The sequence below is a fragment of the Pinus tabuliformis genome, chromosome 7 (genome assembly GCF_031772625.1).
Source record: "Pinus tabuliformis cultivar Carrire ecotype Pingquan chromosome 7, CPIR1, whole genome shotgun sequence".
Lineage (NCBI taxonomy): Eukaryota > Viridiplantae > Streptophyta > Pinopsida > Pinales > Pinaceae > Pinus > Pinus tabuliformis.
Window position 1 is genome coordinate 641673314 of NC_142293.1, and position 22604 is coordinate 641695917.

General features: G+C 35.9%; 1 protein-coding gene across 1 annotated transcript in view; it reads left to right on the forward strand.

The window, feature by feature from the left end:
• LOC149249085 (RNA polymerase Rpb7 N-terminal domain-containing protein) overlaps positions 1-7705 on the forward strand; it is a 172640-nt gene extending 164935 nt beyond the window's left edge. The window contains exon 8 of the mRNA XM_089456163.1: positions 7342-7705. Coding sequence (XP_089312289.1) covers positions 7342-7419 — 78 coding nt within the window. The 3' untranslated portion in view covers positions 7420-7705. The remainder of the gene's footprint in view (positions 1-7341) is intronic.
• The last annotated feature ends 14899 nt before the right edge of the window (positions 7706-22604 follow it).

A 22604-nucleotide genomic window follows, 5' to 3' on the forward strand; every position in this document is an offset into this window, starting at 1 on the left:
GTTTCGGTTCGGCCGTTTCGTAAAACAGTGATTTGTTGTGCTACATATAACTCATGATGATGAGATACTTTTATATATGTGATGTTATTTTGTATTGGTTCTCCACATTTGAGTCCTTGAATGGACAATTATCAGGGATCAGCAGGATTTGGTATCGCCTTTGATGTATCATTTCTATTTGACATCATATATATCAGTGTTTTCTTCATATTTATGTGCCAATGTGTTTATTTCATGTTGTTATTGCTTTATATGTTTAAAAATCTGAAAAAAAAATGAATATATTATGCATTTTTTATGCTTGCCGATATTTGCCGATATTTTGCCAATATTTTCGCCGATATTGCCGATAAGATATTTTCTGGACCCTCGCCGATATTTTCCCGATACCGATATTATCAACACTGGTAACAATACTTACTTGGTTCCTTGTGCTTAGATCCTCAAAGAGTCCTTTCTTCAAGTTGGTTCCTTGGATTATCAATTTCATTTTCCATAGGATAGACTTTGGATTCTTTATGTGATGACACAGTTCATTAAGGTGCCTTATACTTTGGTTCTGTATGGATGATAGACACATAGCAATAGTGTCCATAAACTTGTAGTATCATGCTAATCTTTGTTATTGTATAAGGAGTGACAAAATTCTTTAATGATGACACTGTAGAATGGTATTATGGGTATAACCCAAACAATGATTATCCATACTCACAAATCTACGGTCCTGAGTTTTTTCGCTGTAATAAACCAAAATTTATCACTGTTTCGATCTTATATATATCATAGCAATGCTTCAACCCTTATATCAGTGCTTTAACCATGCATCACTAAGTCTGAAATCTCTTTTATAACATGACTGTGATTTATATCGAAAAACCCCTTTTCTGAGTTTAACTTGAACTAGTCATTGTTGAACTGTTTGCTATACTTGTTTTATCAATGCCTTTTCCATGAACTAAGATGATCCAAACTCCTATACAATGATTGACCTTTCTTGTTTTCTGAACTTGTACCGAGCTTGATTACCCATTTTCTGAAAAGACCAAATTGTCTTACCATGCCTTTTAAGATGCCTTTGAATCCTTCTGACTTGCTCTTCAATATAAATGCAAACATAACCTTTTATTGAGAATATTTCAAAGATGTATAAGTGATCTCTAAACTACCTTTGATCATGACCTTCACTCTGATACCATGTTGAGAAATCCAAGGAGGTGGTAGTTAATTGATTTCTCTTATTATGACATTATCTTGTGATGTTTTCGTTATTATTATTAGATATTTCAATTTATTTTTTCTTATCATCAAGACTAATGCCAAACAACAAATAGAAGAGGACAAAAGATGTAGGCACACTACCAGGGCAAAATTCTTCCTTCAGTAGATTCAAGATGAGATGACCAAGAGCCTTACAATCTAGACTAGAGACTCCCTCCATCAAGTCATCCTTGTTTGATCTTCCTTTCACTTGTCATTGTATTAGCATTTAATTCTTGTCATTGTGTTTGCACTGAAACATCATTACTGTAATTCCATCAAGACCTTGTCACTGTAATGCCACCAAGAGATTATCACTGTAATAACACTTTGCACCGAGACCTCCTCACTGTAGTGACAACGAACCCTTCTCACTGATTTGCACCGAAATTCCAAGACAATGATTTTGCACTAAGGCTATGATATGTTAGCACTGAATTTTGGTAGCACTGTGGCATCAATCCACATTTACCAACCCCGTGACATCCAAAATTTTCTCTGAGATGATCAGAGCTTGTTCACCTCTATTCCATCGAACCTTTCTTCTGAGATTTCACCAAGAGAACTTTTGTGATAACCAAACTTGATTTCAGAGAGATTCGAACTACTTGACCGTGATTTTAGTTTCCCACAATGAATAAGCCGACATGACTTTGTGAAGAGGTGTGTCTTTGTTTTAGGCCGGCATGAGTATATTTGAGGAAACCGAATTGAAGATAATTTATTTGAGGCCGACTTGAAGAGGCTGACTTGATGAAGAGGCTGAGTTGATGATTTCACTGAAGAGGATGACTTGATGGAGGAGTCTTTGACCAATAAACGACTTTGACAACAACCTAAAGCCTACAATGGAGGCTTGACCTATAATTGACCCAAGCATGAAGCCCATTCTTTAACAAGTCAATTTAATAATAATAAAAAATTCTTTTGCTTCACAAATATATCACATTTACAAGATTCTGTACATATGAATCCTACCCAAAAGTTACTTCAAATATGCATTCCTAATCTTTCATACAATCATCTAGCTATTGACCAACTACATTCCTTCATCCTTCAAGAGTATTGTTTTTGTGCAACTTGCTCACCTGCAATTTAGACCTCCAATTTCGGCCTTCCCTGGAAGTTGCAGAAACCTTAGATCTTTGCACGTGTGAGAGAGATAGAGCGCAACAACAGATCTTTTTCCTTATTCTTGCCTTCTAGACCTTCACTCTTCTTTTCTTCTTGCTTCCCAGCTACAGATCGAACTTCTTGTTTAGATATCGAACTTGTGTGTGTGTCAAATGAGGTCGAATATGCTCCTTTATATAGCCTTTCCAAGGGGTCAAATTCCCTTCTTTAGGCTGACTTGTACTATGGAGGTTTCCAATATTTTCTAGATAGAAAATAAATTCTTTTACAAATTACATCTTTCACAGAAGGGTTTTATAAACATGATGTTGACTCCCTTGACTCATGACAATGTATCCTATGACCTAAAAAACCCTAAAAGCATGAAGAACATGCTTTTACCTAGAAGACCATCAATAAGAAGCATGAAACCCATGCTTTAGAATAATAACTTTTTTCTTTTCTTCTGTTGTTTGTTACATAAGATACATATTGGAATGAGTACAATAACAATTGTGAAGATCGAAACTAGATACATTTACAACAATGGACAACTGTGTACACTCAAAATCAAAGTCCTCATAGAGTTTTGGAAGTTATGGCTCCTGAAGAAGCCTTCTCTTAAAGGAAGCCAGAGGTTGGGCACATGAGAATCTTTGGTTGTCTTGTATATGTTCATGTTCCTAAGGGTAAGAGGAACAAGCTTGAGCCTTCATGAAAGAAAGGCATATTTGTTGGATACAATGAATCTTCAAAGGCTACAAAATTTACATTCAAGAACAACAATAAATTGAGGTCAACCGAGATGTCACCTTTGATGAGAAAGTGGCATATTGGAGGTCTAAGGAAGGTCTCCATAGATTCCTTGGACGAAGTAAAGTAAGAGGCTTCAAGAGAAGATCTTTCAAGTTCTACATAATGCACTGGTAGGCCAGAAGGGCCTCTAGATCCAACATAACCAGTTATAGTCCAAGAGGTCAAGAAGAGACCAGCATAGCAAAGATCCACATTGGAAGAGACAGAAAGACACATAGCTTCTGATGGCACATCTAGAGAAGTGAAGAATGGTATTTGCGTGTAGAATAACATGAAAATGTGTGGTGCTAAAGTGGCAAAGTTTTACCCCCAAAAAACATCGTTTGATGACTCAAAATGCTCTTGGAAGGTTTCAGACCTTGTTTTGCTACACTGGGTCCTGCCAATAAAAACAGTCCCGTGAGTTGATTCCTCCACTCTGAAAGCATCGCGATGGATGAAAAATGATATAAAGATCCAATCCAGATCACTTTGACACTCTTATAGATGGCAACATGCATGAAGAATCTTGTGAGCTAAGACAATCCCAAATGCTTTTAGTTTTGTTGCCTACTATTTATCAGGAACATACCATTGATAGTTTTTTGAGGTCACCTACACTTTGAGATGCATCAAAAAATCTAACTCCACTACATGTCGAGCCTATCTTATTGGCATCCAGATTTTGTCTCCACATCATCCTCCTGGGTGTTCCTACCTTAAGTGGACCTCTTTCCTTTTGTCCATTTATTCTCATAGTCTTGTTCTCCCTAAACAAAATTGTAGAATTAGTGGGTGAGAAGTGGCAATGCACTATAAAATTACATCAATTTGGTGATTGGCCAGGCCATGACGAGGATCTTGTGAACTAAGACAACCCCAACTGCTTTTAGTTTTGTTGCCTACTATTTATCAGGAACATACCATTGATAGTTTTTTTTGAGGTCACCTACACTTTGAGATGCATAAAAAAATCTAACTCCACTACATGTCAAGCCTATCTTATTGACATCCAGATTTTGTCTTCACATCATCCTCTTGGGTATTCCTACCTTCAGTGGACATCTTTCTTCTTGTCCATTTGTTCTCATAGTCTTGTTCTCCCTAAACAAAATTGTAGAATTAGTGGGTGAGAAGTGGCATTGCACTATAGAATTACATCAATTTGGTGATTGGCCAGGCCATGACCTTAAAAATAGATTATTATTATTATTATTATATTTCTAACTGTAACTCCTAACCACTTTAACTTTTTTCTTATTCAAGTTTCCTTTCACTGGATGAACTTTATTTTATTTAGAAAAGCCAAGTGATAAAAGCTTTGCACGTCACTTGTGCATGTACATTCCAATTTTGGACTTTCTGTACCTTTATCAATACTCAATGGATTATTGATTGTACATCTTGTGTACGGTGCTGGCAATCCTCTTCTCATACTTGCATATATGCTTTTCTTTGTGTATTTTTGTGTATGAGTATCTTTCTTCTATCGTTGGTATTATACATATATCATTGCAGGCTTTGGGTCTTTCACCTTCTTACTGTGTATAATGTCATCAAAAGCAGGCATTTAAAATATTGATATACACCAACTTGTCTTTTTCCATGATGTCTCTTGCCATATTTTCAATCTCATTTTTGAAATCTTCATATGATCTTCACATGCTTGTTTGGTGGAGGACTAGAAAGGCACTAGTCTGTGGCACAAAATATAGCTGACAGGCTAAGAAGCTCTACATGGCCTAGTATCATGTATGAATGACGAAAAATTTAACCCAGACCAAGCAATGGGGAGAAAAACAATTCTTGAAACAAAATCCATAATACAGAGATTCAAAAATTATGTTTTAAATAAAAAAAGTGTTTGCCTAAGCATCCTGGGACTAAAAGTGGTTTTATCATTTTTAGAATAGAGGGAAAATAAGGTCTCAGACATTTTGGATGGAGTGGACCTTCCACCCACAGATCTACTTGGATTTCAAGTGTCTGAACCTTTGTCATAGACAGTAGGGGCATTCTAGCAGCAAGATACCCTAAAAGAGTGTAAGTAATAAAATTGCCCCAAACATAATTATATGCACTAGGATAAATGACAACTCCAGGTGGACAGAAGATTTGTAGTATAACCCTATTTTCCACTCCACTACACAGAGAGACCCTATTTCAAATTACCTCAGTTGCTGACTATTTTCTCCTCTTCCCTTCCACCCCTGAGAGGGTCTCATTATATAGGTCCTTGTGGACAATTTTGCAAGCTTCTTTGGATGAAATATGCGATAGGATAAATGACAATTCCAGGTGCATAGATGATTTATAAAATACATTGGGGGAAATTGCAAGATTCGTTGGATGAGATTGCTTTCCACTTTCCACAGTTACGATCAGTGCTATCGGAACCAGACTTTCCATCCCTGAGCGGGTCTGATTATATAGGTCCGTGTGGACAATTTTGCAAGCTTCTTTGGATGAAATATGCGATAGGATAAATGACAATTCCAGGTGCATAGATGATTTATAAAATACATTGGGGGAAATTTTCAACATTCGTTGGATGAGATTGCTTTCCACTTTCCACAGTTACGATCATTGCTATCGGAACCAGACTGAAACTAGTGGAACCACACGGTCTGACCGTTTTGGGGCCTAAACTAGTCTGACTGGTGGCACTAACTCGGAAAAGGCCAGTTTGGTACCGAACTAGCTGGTTCTTGTATGGAACCCACCATTTCAACCTTTTTCACTGAACTGACTGGTTCTATATGGAACCAGGTGGTTTTGTATAATCTAACCAATGACCCTTCAAATGCAATTTTTTAAAGAAAACAATAATTTATGACTGGGGCAGCCTAATATTTAACTCTAGGGCTTTACTAATGCTATGTAATTAATGGTAATGCTAAATTCTTAAAGTTAATTTACTTGATTTTTTGACATTATCATTAATTGTGTTAGGATGTTTGAGAGTGGTTCCAACCTCATTGGATTTCATATGGAAAAAATAGAATTTTAGATCCCACTCAAATCCAACGGACTTAATAGCTTTTAGGATTTCAGGATTGGAGGAATTGCAATGTTTCTGTTAGATTCAATTGTGACTCATGTACAAGGGTATGGAACTAACTTTTAATTAAGAGCACTCAAGCCCTCTATGTACCTTGATGTTAGTGGCATTGATTGTTGAACTCCTCTCTCATGACCCTAGTAAAAATGTACCATCAATGAAACAAAATCTCAATTTGACCTGTTAGGCTTTTTCTATCTTATTTTAATGCTTAGACGGTGATATTGATGATGAAGATCCCAATATAGGCAATGATTTTCATGATATGTAGGTGTTTGTTGTAGCATGATTTTTTGAGACACTAGAGTTCCATCTAGAGCCTCTTTGTTGATGTATATGTGATTCGAAGATGTATTGCACTAAGTGCTATTTTGGTTATATGGACTCTTGCTATATAAATGAGAATTTTTGCATATTTTTTGTATATAAATAGTTTGGGTTCATATAGATGCACATGAATATATGTGTTTATATTTAAAATTTGAATATTTTATGTATGTTTTGGTAAACCAGTTTTTTGGTCCTATTTTTTCCGGTTCTGGTCTGGTTCCCAATTTCGAGGGTCAAACAATTTGATGAGTAGTACGAATATGATAACATTGCTTCATATCCACTTGCAACAAGGAAATTGGCATTTGTGGTTACATTACAGGCAGTAAGGACAGACAAGACTAAATATATGAACATTAATAAGCCTTCCATGTCACGTGGATGAAAAGGACAATGGACCAAGAAATGTTTTATCTATAGCCTTGCTCATTTGACATCTAGTAAGTCTTTTCATTGATCCAGCTGGTGACATCTGTTCTAAATTGATCTTCCTATTGGCAACCTTAGCAATGGCTATAACTAAATTGATCTTCCTATTGGCAACCATAGCAATGGCTATTTTGTGTGATAGAACTAAGTTTAGCAATGGCTATTTTGTGTGATAGAACTCAGTTTTTAGTTTTTTTATTTTTTATTTTTTATATTTTTTAACAGTAAATAAATTATAACAATTTATGCAGTTGATCATAAACCATTGGAACTTGAAACTAAATTGGATATAACGATGTTTGTATAAGAAATATAATTTGTTAAGATAATATTGATATGTTGAATTTTTGTGACAGGGGGATATCAGTTCAAGTGGCTTGGGCCTCATTTCATGGTGGGCTGAAGGAGATGAAGAGGAGGCTGAAGATGATTAGAAAGTGTTGAAAATTGTTTGGGAACATTGATTTATGGCTTTATTTTTATGTATAGCGAACTATGTTACCATGCACAATGTATCTTCGTTTGAATGGGAAGCAGCTACTTGAAACAAGGCCGCATAGCTAGCGTTCCCTGTCGCTTAGTTTAATAAAATATTTTAATGTCATGATGTATTGTATGTATTCCATAATAAAATTGTAAAATGAGTTATACAAATATTTGTTTAACTTTTATTATTATTAATTTTTAAAAATATAATTAAACATTTTTTTGGTAGATAAAGGTTAGATATATATAATTGACATTGAAGAGAATGATAACACATTAATAATTATTTATTTAATATTGAATGATGACAATTTTTTTACATTATGCTCATATTATAATACACATGTCATGTCATTAGAGTATAGATTGATATAATGAGAGTTGTACAAATTGTACATATGTTATTTTTACATTTTTTTTCAAATTTATATTTTACAGATTATTTTTTTGTAAATTAAAAAATAAAACCCATAAAAATCATCTATTCAATACTTTACACCATTGAGAAATTGGAATTTTTGAATTTAATTACAAACCATAGTAATTGATATATAATGTTATTTTTCAAATTATATATTTATTGTACGTAGTAATTAGTGATATAGTACATAGTATTTAATAATAGAGTACACAAAAGTCAATTCTTGCCATCATTACACAATAAGAGGGGAGACATTTTAACCCATCATATTTGAGATAAATAGAAATAAATTTTATTTAAAAATAATAAATTTAATTTCATAATGTTAAAACTTAGTATAGATTTTAAATTTTTTTGGTCCAAAAAAACACTAAAGAAAAACTAATAGCAAGTTAATGAAAAACTGAATACCTTATATTCTGCGTATAATAAATACCACATCATTGTGAAATAAACTTTGAATTCAAGTCATTGTTAGTAATGTTGTTTTAATATTTAGTTCTAAGCTCAAAGGTGCTTGCTTATTATTTTTCACCTGCAAAGAGCTCCATGATTATCATCCTTGCAATTGGATTTTTAGCTAGAGAGTTCACAAGTTATGCTTATTTGGAAGATTCTATGATATAGCCAATAGCACTAAAATTATAGTTCTGTCAACAACAAAAAAATTTCCATGTGGCTTGTTCTTATCTGAGATTATACTTCATTGATATTGATATGCACATTTTGTTTCAAACTTTCATATGTACGTCTACCTAATGTTGATCCTTTGTATTATCTTCTGTATGCAATGTCAATCATTTTCCGGCCTAAATCTGTATAAGCCTAAATCTCCAAACTCATACCAACCTATGTTGCAAATATCGTGTTGGCGAATATATAGCCGAGGATTTGAAAATAAACTTCTTATGGGCAGTTACTTCTCAATTGCCCCATGAGTTGTGATTAGAACTTATGAATGTTATTATTTTTTCATGTACCTTACATAAATCTATATGATTTCTTCTAATAAAATTAAAAAGGATTCACAATGAAGCAAAATATCAATATCCTTATGACGATTGTTGGCAATTGCTTTTCAATTGGCCCATGATCTGTGATTAGAACTTATGAAGTTATTATTTTGTCATGTACGTTGCAAAAATCTTTACAATTTTACACAGTGAAGCAATATCCTTATGACGATTATTGCAATTTGCTAAAGAGCTTCATTGTGTCTAGTGTTATTTTATTGGGAAATCTATGTTGACATTTATGATTAGATCACAACAGGACCAAAGTGTGGTCTTTCAAGAACCCAAAGCAGTTGCATAACCCGTAGTTCAAATAGGGTTGTCTTAAAGTTTGGTGAAAGATTTTTTCATATTACTATATTACTACAACACAAAAGACATAAATATGGGTGAGGATGAAAGGTTTTGTCATATTACTATGTTACTACAACACAAAAGACATAAATATGGGTGGTTAATTGGTTAAAGCCTTCAATCACACTATGGAAACCTATGTTTACATTTTATAAAGACAGATGAAAAATATAACACAATGTTAATATGAAGTTGGGGTTTGGCTAAAGTTCCAAGAAAGCAAGGCAAATTAACACAATGTGTAGGTTTCCAGAGTCAATCATCATATTAGGTATTGTGTATTCTTCGTGATACGTCTGACATTTCGGGTGAACACTTCACTCATCATCAAGGACAAAAAGTTGAATTGAAAGATGAGAAAAGTGACAACAAAGATAAATAAGGTAATACAAGAATAAACAATAAGAATGAGAGTGAAGTGAGGAGACAATTAAGGAGAGTCAACAGGGAGAAAATTAGAAAAGCGGGTGCCATATGGGAAAAAAATTAAAAAAATATTTAAAATTATTAATAATTATAATTGATATTAATTATAATATATTATTATATTATATATGATTCAATGAAAAAGGGAATAAATTCCAGTGATATAAAGTTATGAAATAATATAATTAATAAAAAATGATTAATTATAAAATATTAAACAATAAATATTTAAGAAGGGGGTGCAATTTTAAAGGTAAGTAAAAAGATTGTAATTAGAAAAGAGGGTAACACTGATACAGTTTTTTATTAGAAAAGGGTTAATAATGAACATAAAAATAAGAAAGGTTAATAATGGAAATAAAAAATAAAACTTAAAAGGGGAGGGGGTTTAAATTAGAAAAGGGGTTAATAATGATAATAAGAAAGGGGAATAACAATTTTTTTATTAGAAAGAGATTAATAATTAACATAAAATTAGAAAGAGGTTAATAATTAACATAAAATTAAGAAGGGTTAATAATGAAAATAAAAATTAAAACTTAGAGGGCGGGAGTTCAAATTGGAAAGCGGGTAATAATGATATATTAAGAAAGGGGAAAAATGAAACATGACAAGGGGAGGGGGAGAATAAGATTAAGAACAAAGGGAGGGGAATAACAATTATGTGTCTAAACAAAGATAAAAGGAACTAAGGAGACATGGGGAGAAAGGGAACATAGATGTAGGGTAGGAGGAAAAAGACTTAGGAAAACTAGGACCTAGAGGAGAGAAGATGTTTCGTGGGTTTCCATGAATTGTTGAGCTTGTATCCAACATTGCAGTTGAAGTTGTTGGGATTCTTCTTAATTTCAAGGGCTTTCCTAATGATTCTGGTGGAGTGGAAAGTGTTAGGGGCAAGAATCTTGGCTTTGCCAAAGCAAATTAAATGCTTGGTATTATGAGAATGCTTTGCGATAGCAAATTTAGATATGTGATTGTGGAAATTGCTAGCTATGTGCTCCTTGAGTCTAGCTTTAAAGGACCTTCTGCCTTTGTAAGCCTTTCCACAAGAGTAGGGTATTTGATAGACTCTTGGGCCGAGCATAGGGTCATTTTTGTCTTTAGTAGATTTGAAGAGATGACTAAGGGTTTTATGAGGTTTGAATAAGGTTTGGATATTCTTTTTGGAAAGACTCTTAGTTAAGAGGTATGTAACTCATATGTAGGGGAGAGAGATTTTGTCAAGGGGTTGATCATTGGAATGAGATTTAGGTTTGTGATGGAGGGCAATGTGCAAGGCCTTATTGGTTTGAGAAGAAGAATAACCATTGGCCTTGAGGGATTTGGTTAGATGGGCCTTTTCCTTGTCAAAGACTCAAGGGTTAGAGATATAGATGGCACGAGGGATAGAGTTTTAAGAACGACTAATTTTTGGGCAGTAAGGTGGTGGGACTGGGTGAAGAGGTATCTATCAATATGCGCCTTTTTTCTATAGACCGGTGGGCTAGAGATCCATCAAGGAAACACAAGATGAGAACATCAAGAAAGGAAAGGCATGGTCAAGTTCTAGTTCCAAAGTGAAATGGATGTGGGGGAGGGGGGATTTGATTGAGGTGGGTTAGAAAAACATTGAGGGCTAGAATGCCATGGGGCTAGATTATGAAGGTATCATCCACGAAGATTATGAAGGGCTAGATTGCACTTGAAAGCTACAACACTTGGGCTTTAGGTTGTAGCTTTCAAGTGCAATGGTTTCAAAATGTTCCATAAATATATTGGCTACAATGAGGGAGAGGGATGATCCCATAGTAGTGCCTTTAGATTGTTGATAATAGACATCTTTGAAGGTAAAGAAAGTGGTGGTGAGGTAAATTTCAATATGGCAAAGAGCCTTAGAGTCAATAAGATTGGAAATGAGGTTAGGGCTTCTGGAACAAGGAATTTTGTGAATAGAGACACAATGTCGAAGCTAACTAAGACATCATGCCCATCAAGCTTTAAGTGTTTAGTTTTTCTATATAAAATCAGAGGAGTCTTTAATGTAGGAGGGGGATTGGCTGAAGAAGGGACAAAGCTTCTTAGTGAGGAAGCGAGAAAGGGCATAGGTAGGACCTTTGATGGCACTCACGATGGGCCTAATGGGGATATTTTTTTGTGGATTTTAGGTTGACTATAAATCATGGGGGTGTGAGGATTGGAGGGAACAAGAAGATTTTTGATAAAGGGATCTATGGAGGAGGATTTAATGGCTTTGACGACAACTTCGACCACACCAACTTGAACCACGATAACTACGATAACTTCAACCACAAAAACTACGACAACTTCGACCACGGTAGCTTCAACCATGACAACTATGGCAGCTGCAACAGCTCCAACCACAACAACTACAACAACTTCTACCATGGCAATTATGACAGCTGCGACCACGACAACTACAACAACTTCGACCACAACAACTATGGCAGCTTCGACCACGGAAACTACGAAATCTTCGACCACAAAAACTATGAGAACTTCGAGCACGAAAACCACGACAACTTCTTTACTCCTAGCTCGAACTTGTGGGAGACTATTTAACCCAAGAACAATTCCACAAACTTGTCTTCCTTGATTTTCTAGGCCGCGACTTCTTCTCTACCTCTTGTCTTGTCTCCACCAAAAACTCCGAGCTTGAATGGATGAATTTAGGTCTATATTTATAGTGTTTTCGTTTATAATTGAAGGGACACATCTATTTGAAGTGAGGTCGACTTGTATGACTGAGTGTAGGTCGACTCACTGTTAGGAATAATTTTCTTATCAAAAATTCAATATATCACAAACTATTGGGAGTTTCGGGGCAAATAAAGGCTCGTTAGAAAGAGGAAAAAATCCTCTTTAAGATGGTCTAGGATCCATTTTGAAAGGATTCCTCCAAGGTGTCCAAAATAATTTTCCTTTTTGATTGTCCTTAAATTTTATGCATAAAAAGTTTGGGACAACATGAGGAATGTTTGGGACAACGTGGCTTGTTTATTATTTGCCTTATTCATTGTTATCAATGTCATCACAAGATCATAAAGTCATTATGTAGTAGTGAAACATCCATGTAGCATGACGCATCAACAATGTCAACATATACTAGTGAATTCATAGTGCAACATCATTAGGAGAACTCCAAAATAGTCTTCCAACCATGAAATGATCTCCAACCATGTTATCTAGACCTCACCAAGTTCCAACATCAATTGTGATCATTCATCAAGAGTATGACATCATCAAATGTAGTCCTCCATATGTCATCAAGGGCTTCTAAATACTTGGCACTTGGCACTTCCTACGACTTCTTCATTAGTGACTTGACATATTAGTTGATGACATTCTTATCAAACAAGAGTTATGACATCATCATCTGGAACCAGACGTCTATTGTCTGCAACCTTATCATATCATTCTAGGGTTTCATGATATTCATTAGGCATCTCAAGAATATCTTCCATCTCGGCCAATGCCATATTGACATCAGTGACAACATTGATTAACAATCTCCCCCTTTGTCATTAATGACAATATTCCTGCCCTTCCAACATTCTCTCCCCCATTGACATGAATGGAAAATGAGGTGCCTAAGTACTCCCCCTGTCAAGCTGCTTATTTTCTTCATCAATAGTAGTTCTTCATAGGTATGTTACTCCCCCCTGTCATGGTGCTCTTCATTTTGGCAATGTGGTGCATGATAGATGTGTTTACATTTCTTCATGTGATGAGCTAACTCCCCCTGCATGCATAATCTCTAGCTTCTTTAGACAAGAAACGTTTCTGGCTTGTGATCACGTGGAAGAAACCTTCAACAATATTCCATCGAATGAGTAAGAAATCATGTTCTTCAATGGATTTTATCCCAAGAGATGATTTATCAAAAGATGATTGTCCATGTGTGACTCATCAAGAATTTCATAGGCCCCATTCATGGATAGCTTCTACAATAATGGTCAAGAATAACAAACTCCCCCTAACTATATGCATGGTCTCCTTTTTGGAAAAGTCTCACCATCAAATACTTGGAATATCAAGGATGACTTCATCAAATAAACAACATGTATTGTTGGCTAGAGTGATCAAGAAACTTCCAGATCCAATTTGCTTCCTTCTCTATACTTGTGTAAATTTTACTCTAGCTTGGTTGACATAGTTTTAGCTTGTTGAGGGACCCAAGTCAAGTTACAATCACGTGCCATATGTCCAATGTTATGGCAACTAAAGCACTCCATCTTGTTCATGAATTAGAAATCATGAATTCTTCTTGTAAAATTGCTTCTAGGAGATTGACGGGGACCATTATATTTGTCTTTGTGAGATGCCCTACATCTTTTTCCATGTGCACAAAGTTTGTACAAGAATAAAAAAAACCAAGAAATATACTTTGATACCTGGGAGATGGAGATTTCCTTGATGTACTTCTGAAGTATTTTTGCCTTGGGATTCTTTGATGATATTCATTACCTTTTGTATTCTTGACACCATCCGCAAGTCTCCTTGGAATATGATCTCTTCCATTGTTGTCTTAACCCTTCTCCTTGCCTTTGCTAGAACTGGGAGCATGAACATTTCTTATTGGCTTCCTCACATCCTTTTTGTTTGAAGCATTATCATTCTTGCTTGAGGATTCACCTACATAGACAAGACCTGATTTATCGAGGGGAGACCTTTGATGACTTAGGATGTCATCTAGGGTTTGAGAACTTTTCAAGTTCTTATTCAGCAAGTCAACTTCCTTTTTAAGAAAGACAATTTCTTCCTTCATTTTCTTGCATTCTCCATCCTTCTTTGATAGAATGATCTCCATTTCTTCCTTCATATTGGGTGCTTCACATGATTGGGCCTTAAGACAAGTGATTTCTGATCTTAACTTGGTGATGTCATCATCTTTTTCTTCTAGTTGGGATATTATGGTGTTTCTCTCCTTTTCTACTTCATCAACTTGTCCTTTTATGAATGCCAAATCTTCCATCATCTTCTTAACTCCTTGTGCTTGTTTCCTTGGTTCTTCTAGTTGAGATATAAGGGAGGAGACCTATTCCTTTTATTGACCGATCTCTGCTTCATGTTTGTTCAAGCTCTTGAGTCTTTGTTCAAGGTGGATTGACAAAGTTTCTTCCCTTTTCTTTGCCTTATCCAATTGAATTTTCATGGATATGACTTCTTCATGATGCTTTATTTTCTTTAGAAGAAATTCCTCCTTAAGTTTGGTGAGCTCCTCATCTCTTTCTAGTACTTGAAGCTTGAAAAGGACAACTTGCTTCCTTGTCTTGTGTTGGTCACCATCTTGCGCTTTCTTCTTAAGTTCCTCATTTTACTTTTTCAAATTGTTAACCTCTTCCATGGAAGCTATAATTCTAATCAAGAGATCCTCTTCAAAGTCTTCTTTGCTTTATTCTTCTTCTAGGTCTTTTTTGACCTTGATGTCATCATTCTTATTTTCAGCTTCCTTAATGGGTTCTGGATTTCCTTCTTGGTTTCCATCATCTTCTTGACTAGTGGTCATGGTCAATGTTTATTTTGAGTTAAGGTCATGAAGTTTTTCTCATATACCCTTTGCTGACAAACATTTTTCCAAATTTACCCTTATAGAATCTAGTAGCACATTCAAGTTTGCCTTCATCGTTTTTGCATTGTATTCCTTGGATTCTCCGTTCATCATGTTATCAATAATCACTGATTCCCATACTTCAACGCCTTGAGCCATTAGGAAATTTATCATTCTTACCTTCCAAACATCAAAGTTTCCATTAAACAATGGAACCTTCCCAATTTGATTGTCTTATGTTTTCATGATTGAGGAAGAGACATCTTTAGGAGGACTGGAGGCTTTCTTCCTTAGCTTTGCCATTTGTGTTCTTAGGATCAACCTTAAAGCTGTTAGGATTTGAGTGAAGGTACTGGCTCTGATACCAATTGTTGGAAATATTGGGGGGGGTGAATCAAAATTTCTTTTTAATTGTTATATTTACTAGTTAGATCACTTATATTTAGAACACAAAACGAACAATGATAAAATACATACTTTTATTAATTTCTTCTTTCAATAAATCAAGTACAATATATGTAGGGTTCCAAACCTAGATGAAGACACCATTATTCAATCTCCCAGGCTCCAACCTGTAATATGACAAGAACCGACTTGGACTTCCCAAGTCCCCAACCTTGTCAATTTTGAGGCACCAACCTCGAGTGCTCCAACCCTATTTCTGGTTCAAATTCCGACCTGGTTTCTTGAAAACTCCTATCCTCTAGAGCTTTGAACCTATATTCCAAGGCACCAACCTTGTCTCTACGAGGCTCCAACCTCTTGGGCTCCAACCCTTAGCTTTACTTCATCAAGATATGTTTGATTATACTTCATGACTCCCAATGTCTTCTTCCACAAGCCTTGTCAATCTTTAGCTATGCCTTCACTTAGTCTCCACGTCACATCATCAATGAAAACCTTGTTCTTCACATGAAGGTCTCACCACCTCTCTTCATGTTACCCAAACAAAACTTCTTTAAGGTCACCTCACGATGGCTTCAATGTGTCATAGTCTTCAATGATCTCCACAAATCTTCAACATGTTGCTTCACAAAGTTCTCCAACTCTTCCCTATTCTGTTCTCAAGAGAAGACTTCAACAAGCTTTATTTGTCCAATCCCAATAAATAAACACTTCGACCACGACAACTACGACAACTTCGACCATGAAAACTTCAACCACAGTAACTACAATAGCTTCAACCATGACAATTATGAAAGCTTCGACCACGACAACTATGGCAGCTTCGACCACGACAACTACGAAAACTTTGACCACAGTAGCTTCAACCACGAAAACTATGATAGTTGCGACAAATTCAACCACAATAACTACAACATACTCAACCACGATAACTACGACAGCTTCCACCATGGCAACTACAACAACTTCGACCATGGAAATTGTGACAACTTCGACCACAGAAACTATGGAAATTTCAACCACAACAACTACTTCAACTTCTTTGCTCCTAGCTCAAACTTGTGGGAGACTATTTAGCCCAAGAACAATTCCACAAACTTGTCTTCCTTGGTTTTCTAGGTTGCGGCTTCTTCTCTACCTCTTGTCTTGTCTCCACCAAAAAATTTGAGCTTGAATGGACGAATTTAGGTATATATTTAGTGATTTCAATTATAACTGAAGGGACACGTCTATTTGAAGTGGGTTCAACTTGTATGAATGAGTTTTGGTTGGCTCACTGTTAGGAATAATTTCCTTAACTAAAAAGTTCAATAGCTCACAAACTATTGGGAGCTTCGGGGAAAATAAAGGCTCGTTAAAAAGAGGAAAAAATCCTCTTTATGATGGTATATGATCCATTTTGAAAGGATTACTCCAAGGTGTCCAAAACATTTTTTCTTTGTGTCTGTCCTTAAATTTTATGCCTAAAAAGTTTGGGACATCATGAGGAATGTTTGGGACAACGTGGCTTCTTCATTCTTTGGCTTCCTCATTGTTATCAATGTCATCATAGGATCATAGAGTCATTACGTAGGAGTGCAACATCCATGTAGCATGACACATCAACAATGTCATCATATGGTAGTGCAATCATAGTGCAACATCATTAGGAGAACTTCAAAATAGTCTTCCAACCATCAAAAGATCTCCAACCATGTTATCAAGAACCCATCAAGTGCCGTCATCAATTGTGATTATTCATCAAGAGTATGAAATAATCAAATGTAGTCCTCCATATGTCATCAAGGGCTTCTAAATACTTGGCACTTGGCACTTCTAAAGACTTCTTCATTAGTGACTTGATATATTAATTGATGACACTCTTATCAAACAAGAGTTATGACATCATCATCTGGAACCAGGCATCTATTGTCTTCAACCTTATCATCTCATTCTAGGGTTTCATGATATTCATTAGGAATCTCAAGAATATTTTCCATCTCAGCCAATGCCATATTAACATCAATGACAACATTTATTAACAGTCCAGGCCTGCTGGTAGCGGAGCAACACCAAAGACGAAAACCTAATACTATGAATATCATAAATCCTCAATGCACATTACTCTCTCCCAGATTGAAACAATTGTGATATGGTGTATCTTTCTATGTGTCCAACCAAGTAGAGAAAAGTGAACATGCAATGTACAAAACCAAGTCAAAAGGGGGAAATCAAGGCAATCGATACTTCCTGAAGGTCTGACCCTCAGTAGAAAGTTATTCCTAGACATAGAAGTTGAAATCTACCTCTTGTGTTGCCAAGTGTTGTCGCTGCTACAACACCCTCCAAAATTTCGCTACATTTGAATTTTGGAGCCTACTATCATTGTTGTATCTAGAGTCACTTTGTTAATTAAATGTCGTTTCATGTTATTCTTTGTGCTTCAACTGTCTTTCAATGGTCTCGAGTGTCGTCGCATTGATGAAAACATCTTTTGGTGCATCTCATGGTTGTAACATCTTTGTTATTGTAAAATGACACTTTTGGTCACAGTCGCACACACTACACTCGTTGTACTTTGGGAATGAGTATAAAGTGGTGTGTCAATGTATATTCATTATTGTTCAAGTTTGTTTAAGTTTTTTTGATGATTTGGTATGTGTTGCACGTGATTCTATTTCTGAGCTCATCCTGTTCAACCCCTTTCCCTATCATCTAGACTTAGACACATTTTGGTTGCAAAGCGAGCCTATTAAGGCCAAGAGCACAAAAGTGCACTCCAAAGCCTTTATGGGAGACCTTTTGTTGTTCAGATGTGTGCCTTGCGCCCTCCTTGAGAGCTGGGTGCACTCCCAAAGCACAAATCCCCATCCTTTTTCCAAATTGTGCCCTCCAAAATGGCTAAGTCTTCCTTGAGTGCAATCCTTTGACCTGAAGAAGTGTGCCCTCCTTGAGCACATTGGCACATTTTGAAGACCCAAATCTCAATCCTTCAACCTTCCCTAATGTGCCCTACACCCTCTTGAACTTCCTGAGCGCACTAGCGCACTCCGAGAGCACAGAGCCCCATCCTTCAGCTTTCAAGAGTGTGCTTTGCACACTTCCTGAGGCCTCTTGAGCACATGAGTGCACCCCAAAGGAACGAATCCTCAATCTTCAACCTTTGGGAGTGTGCCTTGCGCCCTCCCTCTCTTCGTTGAGTGCACAACACACTTGGGAAGCCTGAAGCCTTCCCCTTCATCTTTCGAAATTGCGCATGCGCCCTGACTTGACTGTCTCTCTATTGAGCACATGAGCACATGCCAAAGCCCCAAAGCCTTCCCTCTTCATCCCTTTAGCCTTTCATAGTGTGCCCATGGACCCAAAGTCCCCTTTGACCCTTTTGAGTGTACCAAAACTGCTTGAACATAAATATTTTCATAAAACGTCATAGAATAGGAGATTTTCAGGCTGATAGTTGCTCGTCATGAGTGATTGCAAAAATAGGTATTCCAGGAACCTCATGAAAAACACACACGAGGAAGATCGGGCAAATAGAACAAGAAAATGAAGCATGGAAAGAACGAAGAACACACTTGAATCTTGATGAGTGAAGCACCCTAAAGACTCCAAGATTAAAGCTCCTTTAGAGGGTGAAAGCGCCATGAACATAAGGTGAATGAAGAATGAAGACAAAGTGGAAACCGTGTCACCACTGGAGAAATTCCATGCCATTAGTTACTATTAGTCCCAGTCATCAAAGATAGTGACATCATTCAAGTATCATCATACGGTGATGTGGAAATCAAGATGTATTATTGCAATCATTGTAAAATACAAATAAGTGGAAGACCAAGAGTCATGTATGCACCAAAGAGTCATGGAACTCCAAAATACATGTAATACCAAAAGTCATATGTAATTCGAAAAGTCATATGTAATTCCAAAAGTCATTTGGAATTCCAAAGGTTGTAGAAGTCCATAAGTTACTATAAGTTAGAAAGTCAAGAGTCATAAGGATGTGAAAGGTCATTCCTCAAGTTATAAATAGATCCTTATTTCTCATGTAAAGGACTTTTAACCTTGACTCCTCCCATAAGGCATTAGAGAGATAGAGTTGGTACTTTTGGGGAGCAAGTAGTGGCTCTAACGCTTCACTATTGGAGCTAGTGGTGTTCATTGCATTTATGTATCTTGGGACTTTTTCTTAATATTGAGGCCTTTTCAGGTCAACACGTTTTCACGTATGGATTGTGAATGTTTATAAGAATATTCTTTGCATGTTTATTGTTCATGTTTGTTTTCAATAAGTACTAGATTAGTTGAATTATTTTGGTTACTTTAGTGCTTCGTGTTGGAAATGTGTTGTTATGATTATAATGATCGTCACATCCTTGTGAACTATTTCAATTGATAATTGAATTTCCACATTCAAATACCTACCTCTGTTATCACATATCATTCCCATAATAGAAAGAACTTAATTTTCTTTGAAAAAGCCAAGATTTTGGCCCCTAATCCTTTATGCTCTACCAAAATCATAAGGGAAGCCATTGAAATTGAGAAGAATCCCAACTTACATAGGCCAAACCAGAAAGTCCTTTAAAGCCAGACTCAAGGAACATGTAGTTGACAATTTTCACAGTCACACATCTAGTTTTATTATTGTAGAGCACTCTCATAATACCAAACATTTAATTAGATGTGACAAAGCCAATATTTTGGCTCCTAACCTCTTTCACTCCACTAGAATCATCAAGGAAGCCCTTGAAATTGAGAAGAATCCCAACAATTTCAACCGAGACCATGAATAGAAGATTAATGATTTGTGGAAACCCATGATCCAACTTATCTACTCTAGGTCCTGTTGAATTTTGTAGCTATGGCCGGTCTTCATAATATTCATTTTTACTTGTAATGATGAAATATACATTATAATTGTAAAAGAAAAATTATATGAAGCATATTCTTCATGCTTGCAAGAAAAATAAAATATTTATTTGATTTTATATTCAAAAGAAAAATAATTGAATTGTGAAATTATGATTTTCCCTCCACAAGAAGACCAAGTTGGCCCTCCTCTTGTTCAGGTTGGCTCAAGCCATTGTGGCACCCATTCGACCCTCAAGGAAGGCTATAAATATAAGTGAATTTTCCTCCCTCAAGGCACTTCTCATCTCTTATCTCTCAAGTAATATATCTCTGCAATATAACGTGAAAATGAGGCTGAAAATAGCATATTAGCAGGAGAAGAAAGTGATTGGTTCTTTCCTCATTCAAGCAAGGAAAGAAGGCCAAGATCAAGTGCGAGTGTATGGTTTCTGTCTGAGGCAAGGATCAAAATTTTTTGGTATCTTTCTGAGGTATATACAATCCCTTTCTATGGTACAAGACTGAACTCTTATGATAGAGGCCAAATTTTGGCCCTTGGAGCAGACCTAGTTCAAACTTGACATAATTATTCAAGAGGCATTTTGTGGAAAATTTTGAGGGTTGACTTGGTTTCTTGGTGAGATGTTGAGCTTGTCATCTATTCTGGTTAGTTGTCTATCATTTTGACTTTGATGTATCTCTTGTTGAATTGATTCTCTAAGAAAAAGGTTGGTTGGGTTCCCCCCCCTTAGTGGGTTTTCCTAGGGTAAAATATTATTCTCTTTGTGCATTTGTGATCTCTATTGTTCTACTATCTATGGTGTTGAATTTATGAACTATAATTACTTAATTATTATAGTACTGCGCTAAATAACATCTACATCATTGGAAGCAATTATCATAGTTCAGAAATAAAGTGCTTGCATCTACTGTACTGGAAAAATCAACATGGTATCAAAGGAAGGTTAAATTAAGAAGCATTGAGATCACACTCCAAAATGAAGGATGAGAATCTGTGCCCTAGTTTAAGTCTTACTATTGGATATGTACTTGAAAGACATGGTGACCTCAAATCCAAAATAAATTACAGAAAGAATTCTAAGGACAAAGGCGCCTCAGAAGGCTAACAATCTAAGGATTGTAGAATACCTTTGTTAGGTTTTAGGAGGTCGAAAATAACACAAATCAACCTCAGGGTTGAGGTACTTGTGAAGAAAAATTATGGTGTGGAAAAGCCCTAGATCAAGTTATAGTTAAAGATCAAAGTCTCTTTCTCTCTTGCATTTGTAAATTTGTATTGAAGGTAGGCCAAATGGTCTTATGACTTGAATAAGCCAAGATGAAGCTTGATTTGAATCTCTAAAGGACCTCAAAGCTTGTAAAAGCTTCAGCCATGGTATCGGAGATCCAAAATATTTCAGAGGAGAAGATAATTTTAGGAGGCCACTTATCTACAAGACCAAAATCCTCAAGCTACTTCTATAGCAACATAAAAAAATGATAGATTTGTTCAAAGATCTAAAAGCCTCAAGGCCGAATATTTTAAGGCCGAGAGTCTCATCTTAGAAAATTAGAATTACTTCAGATGTGGGATAAGCCTATCTACACTTTTGATTTGATCCAAGATTTTTCTTTATGATACATACAAGTCTTATCAAAGGCAAAATCATTTACAGAGAGAAGTCTAGAAATGTTTTTTATACTTGTCCATGAGATTTACCCCTTTAACCTTTTTGGAAGGAACTGTACTCAAAAGTAGAAATTGATCTAGTGACATGTGTGAGAAGAAGGGTGATAAGGTTGAAGAGTGATTCTATACACACTGCAATGATAAGCTAAATGGATATATGGAGTAGAAATACAACTCTATAAAGAGATCAACAAGAGACTACTAAAAATCTGAAGTTTAACATTGATGAGTGATGAGTTAGAAACCATTAAAGCCTGAACGCTGTGATCATAGAGCTAAGGTCATTTCAAGGAGTCACACTGATGTCTCTTTGAAGGAAGCAACCGTAATTAGTTTGAAAGGAACTCTTTCTACAATCAAGATTACAATGATAAGGATCGGGAAGCTATAGATTCAAGTTGCAATGAAATATGAAAGAAATGACAACAATGTATTATGGATTGAGG